Here is a 13,593-nt window from a genome sequence, read left to right as displayed (position 1 = left end):
CCAACGGTTGCCCGAAGATAGGTGTGCAAAGCTTGTGGCATCGTATTCAAAAATACTTCAGGCTGTAATTTCTGACAAAGGTGTATTAACAAAATATTGAGCAAAGACTCTGAATACTTAAGGATGTGATTTTTTATTTATAACAAATTTGCCATAATAAAAAGAAAAGTAAAAGAAAACTGTTAAATAAAGCCTGTGTCAATTGTCCCCCTTCTGCACCTGAGTCCTCATTCTCGCCAAGGTTTAACAGTATACTCTGGCCAGTATGGACTCAGCAGAGGCAAAACAACTGACGGAAATCCTGCGCACCCAGGAATCACGACTCGCCCGACAGGAGGAGTTTCAGACGGCAATGGCAACAAACATGGGTCACCTTTCCTCCCAGCTACAAGGGCTACTTGAGCAGTTTGCTCGAGCGGTTCCGGTCTCCCAGCCCCCCACGCCACCCATTGCTCCCACTCTGTCTTCACCTCCTCCCGGAGCCGGATTCAAGCTGGCCCCTCCGGCGCCATTCTCTGGCGCACCCGGTTTGTGCAAAACCTTTTTGATTGACTGTGCTATTCATTACGAATTGATGCCCCATGCATTTCCCACTGACCGTTCCAAGATTGCTTTTATGATTCCCCATCTTATGGATAGAGCCAAGGCGTGGGCTTCTGCCGAATGGGGGTGGAACTCATCACTCTGCCACTCGTTTACAGACTTTCAAGCTGCTCTAACAAGAACTTTTGACCCGGTGTCCTCCAGCAGAGAAAAGGCACAAGAACTAAGCAGTTTAAAGCAGGGCAGCGGTTCCGTGTGCGACTATGCCATCCGCTTCCGCACGCTGGCAGCTGAACGTGGGTGGGACGACATGGCGCTTTATGATGTTTTTCTTAAGGGGCTCGGAACTTCCATACAGGACCTCCTCATTCCCCTGGACCTACCCGATAACCTCGATGCCCTCATCGCGCTAGCCATCAGGACGGACAACCGACTTACCCAGCTTAAACGACAGCGAGGTGAAGGATCGGAAGCTGCAGGAAAAACCACCCGTCCTTTCGCACCTAGCTGGTTGACGACTCGGCGCCCACCTCAGGAGCTACATCCTCACCTGCGCACAAATGGGGAGGAGGAACCCATGCAGCTGGGGAGAGCCCGACTGACCCCAGAGGAGCAACGCAAGCGGCTGATGGAGAGAAGATGCTTTTACTGCGGAGAGGGCAGCCATCTTGTTGTTTCGTGTCCAACCAAGGGGTCCCAGGTGGTGAGTCATGTTCCAGCTGTTCCTCAGATACCACGTATTCTTACCAAGATCACAATAAGCCATCACACGACCATAATGCTAGAGGCGCTAATAGACTATGGGGCAGATGAGAGCCTGATGGAATGGAGTTTAGCTAGGAGACTAGGACTCAAGTCAGAACCACTAGCTAAACCCATTAGGGCCCGTTCTCTAAATGGAAAGGAACTTTTCACCATCACACACATCAGTGAACCTTTCCAGATGAACATAGACGGCCACCAGGAACAAATTTGTCCATACCTGATTATTTCCCCCTCTCATTTGTTAATCTTGGGGTATCCATGGCTGTACCAGCATAACCCTCGTGTTGACTGGAAAACAGGGAAGATCAGTTTATGGGGAAGGGAATGTACCCATAAATGTAATTTTTCTACTGTCCAAAAGAAAAATGTAAAGGAAATTAATCTTTTTTCTGCCAATCCTGCCACTGACTCAGAATTCCCGGACCTGAATTCTGTCCCTCCCTGTTACCACCACCTCCGTCAAGTCTTCAGCAAGACTAAGGCTATGTCACTTCCACCCCACCGTTCCTACGACTGTGCCTTTGAGTTACTGCCCGGGGCCACTATTCCCAAGGGGCGCCTGTACTCTGTCTCTGGTCCAGAAAGAGCAGCCATGAATGATTATATCTCGGAATCATTGAAAGCTGGCTTGATCCGTCCATTGTCATCACCAGCAGGAGCAGGGTTCTTCTTTATGAAGAAGAAAGACCTTGCTCGTTAAGACCTTGCATTGATTACAGCCCACTCAACGACATTACTATCAAGAACCGTTACCCTCTTCCCTCATGTCTTCTGTCTTCGACCAACTCCAACAGGCCAAAATATTCACCAAACTGGACCTACGCAACGCTTACCATCTGGTCCGAATAAGAGAGGGAGACGAGTGGAAGACCGGATTCAACACACCCAGCGGCCACTATGAATACAGGGTCATGCCCTTTGGACTCACCAACGCCCCCGCCGTGTTCCAAGCAATGATCAACGAAGTTCTAAGAGACTTCCTGGACCATTTTGTGTACGTCTACCTTGACGATATATTGATTTAGTCTCCTGATAGTTACACTCACCAAGTCCACGTAACTCAGGTCTTAAAGAGACTCTTGGACAATGACTTGTATGTTAAAGCTGAAAAGAGTGTTTTTCATGCCGACACTGTCTCCTTCCTGGGCTTCATTGTAGCTCCTGGAAGAGTGCAGATGGATCCGGCTAAAGTGAGCGCTGTGGCCAATTGGCCTACCCCTGACAACCGCAAGAAGGTTCAGCAATTTTTGGGTTTTGCTAACTTTTACAGGCGGTTTGTCAGAAGCTTCAGCGCAATAGCTGCTCCTCTCCATGCTCTCACCTCTCCATGCTCTCGCGGTTCCACTGGTCTCCAGAGGCAGAGAGGGCCTTCCAGACACTCAAGCACCGCTTCACCTCAGCGCCCATCCTCACCATTCCGGACCCACAGCGCCAGTTCGTCGTGGAGGTGGATGCTTCTAATGAAGGAGTTGGAGCGGTCCTGTCTCAACGCTGTCATCAGGACGGCAAGATGCATCCCTGTGCCTTTCTGTCGCGGCGGCTGTCCAAAGCTGAAAGAAACTATGATGTTGGCAATCGTGAATTGCTGGCGGTAAAGCTCGCCTTGGAGGAATGGCGGCATTGGCTCGAGGGGGCCGAACACCCATTCATCGTCTGGACTGATCACAAAAATCTGGAATACATCAAGAAGGCTAAGAGACTCAATTCTCGCCAGGCCAGCTGGGCGCTTTTTTTTAATCGCTTTTCCTTTTCGCTCTCCTACAGGCCGGGGTCCCGCAACGTCAAGTCAGATGCCCTGTCACGACTATTCGACCCCGAGCCTGAGGCCAAGCAACCTGAGACCATCCTTCCACTGAACTGTGTGGTAGGAGCGGTAACTTGGCCAATAGAAACTGAGGTAAAGCAAGCTAACGGTGTGGCCCCGCCACCTAGGGGATGTCCTGATAATCGATTGTTTGTCCCCATTGAGCTGCGTCCCCGGGTGATTCATTGGGCCCACACCTCGCTGCTTTCATGTCATCCGGGAGTTAAAAGAACTGTTTGTGATCTCCCGGCGGTTCTGGTGGCCAGCCATGGAGACGGAGGTCCGGGAGTACGTAGAGGCGTGTTCGGTCTGTGCCAGGAACAAGACTTCTTCCAGGCCTCGCATGGGACGTCTCCAGCCACTCCCCATCCCTTCCACACCATGGTCAAACATCGCGATGGACTTCGTTACTGGGCTCCCGGTCTCACAAGGTAACACCACCGTTCTCACCGTGGTCGACAGATTTTCCAAGATGGTCAGATTCATCGCTTTGCCTAAATTACCATCCGCTAAGGAGATGGCAAAGATTATGATGACAAATGTGTTCAGAGTTCATGGATTCCCCAAAGACATTGTTTCAGACCGGGGGCCCCAATTTATATCACGATTCTGGAGGGAGTTCTGCCGACTCATTGGAGCCAAGGCCAGCCTAACAGCTGGATATCATCCGGAAGCCAATGGCCAGACCAAACGACTAAACCAGCAGCTGGAGACCGGCCTCCGGTGCTTGGTCTGCTAGAACCCCTCCACATGGAGCAAGCACCTGGTCTGGGTAGAGTATGCGCACAATTCATTGCCTACATCAGCCACCGGGCGCTCTCCCTTTCATTGTGCTTTAGGGTACCAGCCCCCTCTCTTTCCAGAGAATGAGTTGGAAGTGTCGGTCCCATCCGCCCATGCCATGGTCAAACGTTGTCACCGTATCTGGGCAGCCGCCCGCCAGGTATTGAACAAACAAGGAGACCGAATGAAGCGGGCGGCAGACCGCAAAAGAAGGCCTGCACCCACCTACCAGCCTGGTCAGAAAGTCTGGCTATCAGCCAAAGACCTGCGCCTCAAGGTTTCATAAAAAAAACTGGCACCACGTTTTGTAGGCCCATTCTCAATCCACAAACTCGTTGGACCTGCAGCGGTGCGGCTTCGTCTTCCCCGATCCTTCCGCGTCCATCCCACCTTCCACGTCAGTCAGATCAAACCAGCCAAAGAAAGCACCATGGTCCCAACCACCACGTCCCCTCCACCATCCGAAATGATCGAAGGCGGACCAGTCTACAAGGTTAAACGCTTGTTGGCAGTACGCAACCGAGGCCGTGGCAGACAATTCCTGGTGGATTGGGAAGGATATGGACCTGAAGAGAGACAGTGGGTTCCATCCCGCCACATTGTCGACCCCACTCTCATTAGGGACTTCGATAGACTCCACCCTGAGGTTCCCGGGCCGTCAGGAGCCGGCCTTAGACGGGGGGGGTTCTGTCACACCTGGGTGAAGTATTGTATGGGTTTTCAATCAATCAATCAATCAATGTTTATTTATATAGCCCCAAATCACAAATGTCTCAAAGGACTGCACAAATCATTACGACTACAACATCCTCGGAAGAACCCACAAAAGGGCAAGGAAAACTCACACCCAGTTTGGTTTCATGTTGTCTTGTCATTTCCTGTTTTATTTTGAAAGGTTAACTGTCCCTCTCGTTTCAGGTCACTTGCCCTTCCTCCTGTTTCACTGGTCTGATGTCTCTCCTGATTGCGCCCACATGTGTCACCCTCCCTCATGTGTATAAATGTCTGGTCTTCCTCTTGTCTTGTTCCAGAGTATATCGTCTCGCTACGTGCCTCCAGCCTTGTCCACAGCCTTGTCCACAGCCTTGAACCAAGTTTTGCTAAGTATTGCCTTGCCTTATTTATTGATTTCTTTGTTTCCTCTGAGAAAGAGTGATTTTGTTTGTTAAAGTTTTTGGTCAAGAATTTTGTGTCTAATTTCAGTGCTTTGCCTTTTTTTTTTTCCCCTCCTCTTGGAGCGCTTTAGTTTGTAGTTTTGTCAGCTTTATACAGCGCACTTTTTGTTAAAAGTTTCTTGTCTCCTCTGCGTGAGTGATTTACCTTTTTTTAAGCTAATCATAGATTGTTGTTCTTTTGTTAGAAGATTTGTGTGTAATTTTGCTATTGCCTTTTTCCTCCCTATGGAGTGATTATCTGTTTATTGCGTTTTGCCTATGTCTTTTGTTATCATAGATTCCATAGCCGTTTTGCTTTAATCACTCTGTTCAAAGAGATTTCCAAGAAAACTGTTAAATAAAGCCTGTGTCAATTGTCCCCCTTCTGCACCTGAGTCCTCATTCTCGCCAAGGTTTAACAAGATGAAAGTTGTGACTGTTTAAGACAGAGAAGGACTTTATGATATAAAACCATTCTTTGAGGGAACCCAAATACAATCCCAATATATTCTTGATTTGTTGTGATGATGTCATTGTATGTGTGCAAAGTCATCATGCGAGCAGAGCTAATTGCACAGCAGTTAAGAAGTAGCCAAAAGCTCCCAAAATTTGACTAAAAGCCAGCACAAGCTTTACTTGAGTGTAGGCGGGCAAGAGAAAAATATAGTGTGCGCGTCAGTGTGTATAAGTAAGCGAGTGTCCTTTGGGAAAATGTTTTCTTCAACACTAAAACCTCTCCCTGCCCTTGATAGTGAAATCGGGATGTATGTTACCATGACGACAGGCCCCGTAATAGTTACCATGGCGATATGGGAGCGAGGCACTGATGCGGCAGTGGTTGCCAAGGAGAAAAGGGAAGAAGAGATTGTGAACAAATACTGAGAGGTGAGATGAAGGTAGAGCTAAGATATAAGGGGATCGTCAGACACAAACAGTTATAAATCAAAAGGAACATGATGTACAAAGACCAAGAGGGAACGAAACATAGAGGAAGAACAAACTGGAGAATTTATTTATTGACCAATCAATTAGTCTGAGTCCACCTGCAAGTATCGTATTACTATTTAAAAAAAATAGTAATCCCCTAAAAGAAAAGAAAAAACATGGTGATTTTGTATAGAAGAAATAACTTCAGGTATTCCCAAACCAGCAAAAATATGAGTGCTATGTGTCAGAAATAAATAATACACAGTCCTAATAGTAAAAAAAAGTTATTAAGTACCGTATTTTTCGGACCATAAGGCACATCGGTTTATAAGGCGCACTGCCGATGAGTGGGTCTCTTTTTATACAAAATGTGCACCAGGTTACAAATCGCATTTAAGTGGAACTAAACTTTTTTGGGAATTTTGCCTATCGATCACAATTATTATGAAAAAACATGACGGATGGATTTTTTTTTTAAAGCATTGGAAATATTAAATAAACAAAGAAAAGTCCCCTTACATCGTAGACAATGGGAGCTCCACTATTTCGCCCATATATTTCAATAAATAACCATTAAACAGCCAACGATACTCCATTCTTATATCATAATTTGAATATTAACCAAGTATTAGTGATATCGTTATTATAAGCGCTAACACAGACACACTATTTATAGCGGCGCCGTGATTACTCCCGTGTGTGACTATATTTACATCATTGAGTGGAATGTTGCTTCCTCGCTTCCTTGCTCCCTGGACGTTTATTTTATCAGGGTGACATGCATCTCACCTGGACAGAAGAAGTCTGAGTAGGTGTTCCGACAAGCTGGTAGACTTTGACAGCCCTTTGGGACTCGGAAATGGCCAGATTGACACGCTTGATAGATGCTTGGTCCTCACCCCCACACCCTGTTTCTTTGTGAGGATTATAAGTAATTCTTCACCTAAATGGGAATACATTAACAGCCCAGCAGTCGGCATCCTAATGACAGCAAACCTTGCATGCTAAGTGATGTTTTTTTATGTTTGTTGGCTCTCATTAAGTCTGCAGTGAGTAATAATCAGTGATAAAGAAATTAAAAAAGCAAACGTTGTGATGCCTTTTTGAAATTATTGCACCACAGTATGTTTAAAATGAGCATTTAAAAATACATCCATCATCATGTCTTTCATAATGATTGTGAACGATAAGCAAAATTCCCAAAAATGTGCAGTTACCCTTTAAAGGGGTGATAGTATTCTTAAACATTTTAAACACTTCCTTGCGGTCTACAAAACATGTAATGGTGTTTTTTTGGTCAAAACGCTGCATCGATTATATTTTACAGACCCTTTCCAAGTCGCATCATCCCCGTCTCTTCAGGATGCGCCGTTTTGTTGGTGGTTTTATTTCCATGGCTCCCCTTTGACAGCATCTTCTACCTGTCATCTTTGTTGTATTTTTTAGAGCTTAGTCTATTAAAATGTATAAGTTAGAACTGTACGCTACGTTATATTAGAAATGGCAAAAGTAGAAGATCAATGCCCCACACAGGAGGATAGAGAAAAAGCAGGAGCTTATTCAATACGGCAGACGCCCGCATATTTTCGGGACTTATGCAAATCCCAAATACACTGTACCAACAGGTAAGAAAAGTTGGTTTTGCATTATATTGCAAAACAAAATGGCAGAATATGTCTCCGAATAGGTGTCATTCCACAATAATATCTATATGTTGAAACTATTAATGTGAAAGGTACTTGGAATATGTAGTAAGCTAAGCTACATATTACTCTTGATTAAATGTAGCTAAGCTTCAGGGTAAGCTACAAGTATACATGTAGAAAGCTACACTTCAAGTTACACAGCAAAAGTAGGCTGTGGCATCAAAGATACATTTAAGGACATTCATATCTATGGGCTCACATAGATCAGTGGCTCTCAACCTTTTTTCAGGGATGTACCCCCTGTGAACATTTTTTTAAATTCAAGTACCCCCTAATCAGAGCAATGCATTTTTGGTTGAAAAAAATTAATAAAGAAGTAAAATACAGCACTATGCCATCAGTTTCTGATTTATGAAATTGTATAACAGAGCAAAATATTGCCTATTTGCAGTGGTGTTTCTTGAAAAATAAAAATAAATAAAAACTTGTTGAAAAATAAACTATAATATATATATATATATATATATATATATATATATATATATATATATATATATATATATATAAACTATACATAGAATGACATATATAAAATATATATAAAATGAAATTCTGGATAGACAAGACAGATGGTTTGAAGGGGGATTGAGGAAAGCTTTTTAGGTTATAGTAGGAAAAAAAAATTCTGAACAGAGGGGGAAACACCACTTATCCTACACATACAATGCTGTCCTTTTAACCATAAGAGATATAATAATTAAACCTGAAAGGACATAGACACATTTGCTTTCGTTGTAACTTTGACCGTTTATACACTGTGTAACCTAATGTCATTTTACAATACAGCTGTCATTTTGCACAACAACAGAGCGAAACCATTCTTGTCTGGGTATGCATCCTCTTGTCGATGATAAATACTCTCAGACTAGAACCGTTCCTTCTAGTTCTGTGAACATGAACGGATGAAAGAGGAAACGTATTTTAAGACAAGTCCAGGTAAATAATTTGAAAACTATGATTTGCTAGAATTTTTTAAACATTGGACAGCCATATTTAGCTATTTAGCTGTGTGCATATACCGTATTTTTCGGAGTATAAGCCGCACGCCGAAAATGCACAATAAAGAAGGAAAAAAACATATATGTCGCACTGGAGTATAAGTCACATTTTTTGGGGAAATTTATTTGATAAAACCCAACACCAAGAATACACATTTAAAAGGCAATTTAAAATAAGTAAAGCATAGTGAACAACATGCTGAATAAGTGTATGTTATATGACGCATAAATAACCAACTGACAACGTGCCTGGTATGTTAATGTAACATATTATGGTAAGAGTCATTCAAAAAACTATAATATAAAGAACATGTTATACGTTTACCAAACAATCTGTCACTCCTAATTACTAAATCCGATGGAATCTTACACGTCGAGTCTCTTACGTGAATGAGCTAAATAATATTATTTGATATTTTAAGCTAATGTATTAATAATTTCACACATAAGTTGCACCCCAGGCCAAATTATGAAAAAAACTGCGATTTATAGTCCGAAAAATCGGTAATACTTCTGTGCTGTTTATCATCTTCTTTATATATATATATATATATATATATATATATATATATATATATATATATATATATATATATATATATATACATATATATATATATATATATATATATATATATATATATATATATATATATATATATATATATATATATATATATATATATATATATATATATATATATATTCTCTCCAACCAACTACTTTACAAATGGGACATTAGCATGCCTCAATTAGCATAACATAAGGCCACATTCACCTTATGGAAACCATATCCTCTTTTGGCTGTTTTAATGCTCTGACCACTAACTGAGCGTCTTTAAGATAAAGTCAAGGTGACTGGCTGTCACACAACAAATACTGACTAACTGGCATTTTCACTGTCTGGTAACACCTCCAGATGGCACATGAAGTCTGGCTGCAGGCCACATGACCATACGGTCAAACACAAAAATCTCCAGAGGTCAGCACAACCTCTCGGCCCTCTCAGCTCTTGTCATACCAGCGGTAGAGACTACTTGGCTGACCTTGGGCTACTGAACAGTATGTTGGCTTAGTTACAGAATGTGTTTTTGGCACACAGCCTTTAACACATCACTGCTTCCAAGTTTTAGTGGCTGTAGACAGGAGTGACGTCAAGCCAGGGGACACTACCAGTTGTTCTCCTGTTTTCATGATTAAAATGTCAACAGACACTTAGAATGAAGCAGCAGACCTTTTCCCCGTATGAAATGATGATACAGTGCAAGTGTAGCAGTAAGCCATGATCACAGTACTGTACGTACCTCAGAAAGAGTATAAGTCCATTCCTGTAGTGGGCAGTTGTTCAACTGCCTCTAATACAGAACAAGCAAGACTACAGTTTATCGTTTAGTTCAAAAGCAGTCAACATCCATTTTCCAACAATCCCATAAATATCCACTTGCATTATTAAGGAATGAAAAACTCCAGGCAAAGCTTAACAAGGCAAATCACGTGGAATTCATCTTTTACATTAAAAATAGCGTCAAAAAGTGTTTTTTTTTATCCATTTTACACACAGTATTACCTTGGGATATGATTGTCCCGACCTACGGGTTTTTCGGTGTACAAACTGTCTTTTGGCTTATTGTTGTGCTTTAGGTTGCAAACAAATATTGGGGTTATGAGCCTCCCCACTATTAATTTGCATAGCAAATGCCAGTGATCAGACCATAACATTTGGTGGTACTCGTGAACACTATCTTATAGACAGATCGAGATTACATTTTTCTCCCCCAACCATGGGATCAAAGAAAGTGAGTGTGAAGGACTATTATCAATCAATCAATCAACGTTTGCATGTATAGCCTTTAATCACAAATGTTTCAAAGAATATTAAGGAACTGCCAAAAACCTGACTGTGCGTGTAGCTAGCTAGTTAACTTGTTGAAGCACTTGGTGCGTACCACTGCTAGTCTGCACCATGCGGAAGCAGACTGAGTCGATAAAGCCAGCCAAGACCATGGAAATAATATCTAAACAATGCATTTATCCATTAAAATAAAATAAAAAGAAGCTGCTAATGGTGTATTTGACGAAGAAGCAGCTTGAAGGACAGTCCGTTGAAGTCTGCTCTCCAATTACTACATAACTATGCATCATAATGAAGACACCTTCTCACTGCCACATCACCCCCATTCTCCAGCAACTCCACTGGCTCCCCGTACAATACAGGATCAATTGCAAACTCCTTCATGGCCACCCACAACCTCGCCCCTCCATACTTGTCTGATCTCTTGCAAGTCACCATCCCCACTCGTTCCCTCAGACCCTCCTCCTCAATCCACCTCTCTGTGCCCCCTGCCCGCCTCATCACTACGGGGGGCAGAGCCTTCAGTCGCTTTGCTCTCTAGCTCTGGAACAATCTACCACCTGACCGCCGTAACTGCGGCTCTCTGCCCACCTTTAAATCTAAACTCAAAATACACATGTTCCGGTCTGCCTACTTCGTTTAACTCACCAAATACACTTGCCTTATTTTTTTTCTATTGTTTTGTTTATTTATATGCCTTGGTTTTATTGTATTTTCTATTGTTGTAAAGCGACCGTGAGTTTCCTGAAAGATGCTATGAAATTAAATGTATGATTATCATAATTTATAAAGATGCCATACTTGTTCATTTTAGTTTGTCATTCAATATTTCTTATCTAAATTTCATTTTTCATTAGAAAAAGCACGCTACATGATAAAATTGTGTTGTTTTGGGTCTGCAAAACACTGATTGATTATAATTCATTTTAATGGGCTACTCTGTTTTGAAATTGTAGTTTTTCAAGGTACAAGCTGTGCCACATATCCAAATAAACTTGTATCACGAGGTACCGGTGTAATTTCAATGTACTAGAGTTTCTTAAGTAAAATTAAACCGTTTATTAACGTAATACATGAATTATGGAAGAAGAGTAAGTTTTACTTATGTTTCCTCATACTATTTAAATGTTTAGTAGTTGTACGTCCATAAACCTAAAAATATTACATAAACTTTACTCTGAAAATCTAGTGTTTTGAAACGCATGCACGACGACGCATGCGCACAGCACAACAGGATCACTTCACAGAGCACTGCAAGGTGGCATTATGGGTAATTCTTATCTTGCGTTTATAAGCCGATGTTCTCCAGAAATGTGTTTGGTGTGGGTTCACAGAGTGTGGTGCATATTAGTAAGAATGTTAAAGTTGTTAATATCACAACCGTCAGTGTAAAAGGTATGGCTGTTGAGCAAGTATGCATTGCAATCTCGTTTTAGAAGCAGTGTAATGCATGTGTCCTGCCGGCATGTAGACAGCAATATGTAAAAGTGGGCACAATGACATGCAGAAGTGCAGTAGTTCTCAACCACCGTGCCGCGACCGCAGAATCATTTTTTTCTTTAAAGTTTCATCATCACACTCAATTATTTACTGCACGCCGTTGATAAGCGCAGGAGTGAGAAGAGGTTTTAAAATAATTAACGCTCTGACGGCTATTCAGGGAAATACGGTATATAAAATGTACTTACATTTTGAGAAAAATTATGTTCCTGCCGATGAAAAACAAGTAGACTTTACTTAATTTGTTAAAAAAAATTATAACTTAATAATAACTTGGATGTAATTAAGTAACTGTTACTTAATATCTTCACAACTGTTATGTTATATGGTAAGTAGAATTTACCTGATACTGGCAAGTGAGTGTTACTTGATATTGCAGCATTAAATTTTACTTAAATCATTTGAGTGCAAATACTTTCAATAATTTTTTCAAGTAAATCTTATGAGTTATTTTTTTCAGTGTATAGTCTGTGTAGAAGGAAATTGAAATAACACAGAGACACACATCCACACTCCATGCTAATTAAGAATTACATGTTCATTCCTCAAAGTCAAGGTCATGGGACCCAATTCCATTACCTCCGGGATTGCTAGTCTGCTGTTATGTTTAGCCTGTCAACAAACATCTTGCATTTATTGCTTTGAACTGCGCCTTTAATTGGCAAATGGAATGGAATATTTAGACCAAGGCACACCGTTGTCACAATGCTTTACTGTGATCAAATATCGGCCGTGATAAGGTAGGAAACATTTATGCAACAACGTGATGAATTGATTGATGAACATCACAACCATATTTAAATATAGAGCGTTGGCGGACAAAGGAGGGCAATGAAGGAAGGAAAAATTAAGAATTAAAGGAAGGGGTGGTGAGGGTGCAGGGTCAGAGAAAACAGGAGATTAGAAGGTAGAAGGAGTGCGAGAGACAATGATAAAGAGGAGGATATGGGGGGCAGAGGAAGATGAATGTGCCTTACCAATCCATTTGTCATTCTCGTACCAGGACAGATTGCCTTTACTGCTGTCGTAGTATCCAATCTTCTTATAGCTTCCCCCTAAGAAAGAAAGAGAGTTATACAGAGCACGAGTGTAACTGGCTCATATTTTAATTCTTCATCGGTCAGACTTACTTGTCACTCTGTTTGCCAGATTTTTTCCAATCATATTTTTTTTCAGTGTTTATTTTATGTTTACCGTGCCGCTTATACAAATCGTGATGTATGATTTACTAAAGGGCTGAATATCCTTAAACAGGACTATTCAACTAAATTGTTTTGGGGGCCACATTTACAGGGAACTAATGACAAGGAGGACTATTATTCTCATCTTGTATATCCCTGAAAATCTGTTTATATATATGGGGCATTCTACAAAATTAATTAAAAGTGCTGTCCCTTAACCAGAAAAGGGGTTTAACAAAAAATACAAACTCCAAAACCAATGAAGTTGGCACGTTGTGTAAATCGTAGATACAAACAGAATACAATGATTTGCAAATCCTTTTCAACCTCTGTTCAATTGAATAGACGGCAAAGACAAGATACTTAACATTCAAACTGGT

General features: G+C 41.7%; 1 protein-coding gene across 3 annotated transcripts in view; it reads right to left on the bottom strand.

The window, feature by feature from the left end:
• gabbr1b (gamma-aminobutyric acid (GABA) B receptor, 1b) overlaps positions 1-13,593 on the bottom strand; it is a 665,116-nt gene that overhangs the window by 215,871 nt on the left and 435,652 nt on the right. For all 3 annotated transcript variants that reach the window (XM_061908314.1, XM_061908315.1, XM_061908316.1), the window contains one exon: positions 13,010-13,087. In XM_061908314.1, coding sequence (XP_061764298.1) covers positions 13,010-13,087 — 78 coding nt within the window. The remainder of the gene's footprint in view (positions 1-13,009; positions 13,088-13,593) is intronic.

This window comes from Nerophis ophidion, linkage group LG08 (genome assembly GCF_033978795.1).
Source record: "Nerophis ophidion isolate RoL-2023_Sa linkage group LG08, RoL_Noph_v1.0, whole genome shotgun sequence".
Lineage (NCBI taxonomy): Eukaryota > Metazoa > Chordata > Actinopteri > Syngnathiformes > Syngnathidae > Nerophis > Nerophis ophidion.
This window is presented reverse-complemented; position numbering and strand designations above follow the sequence as displayed.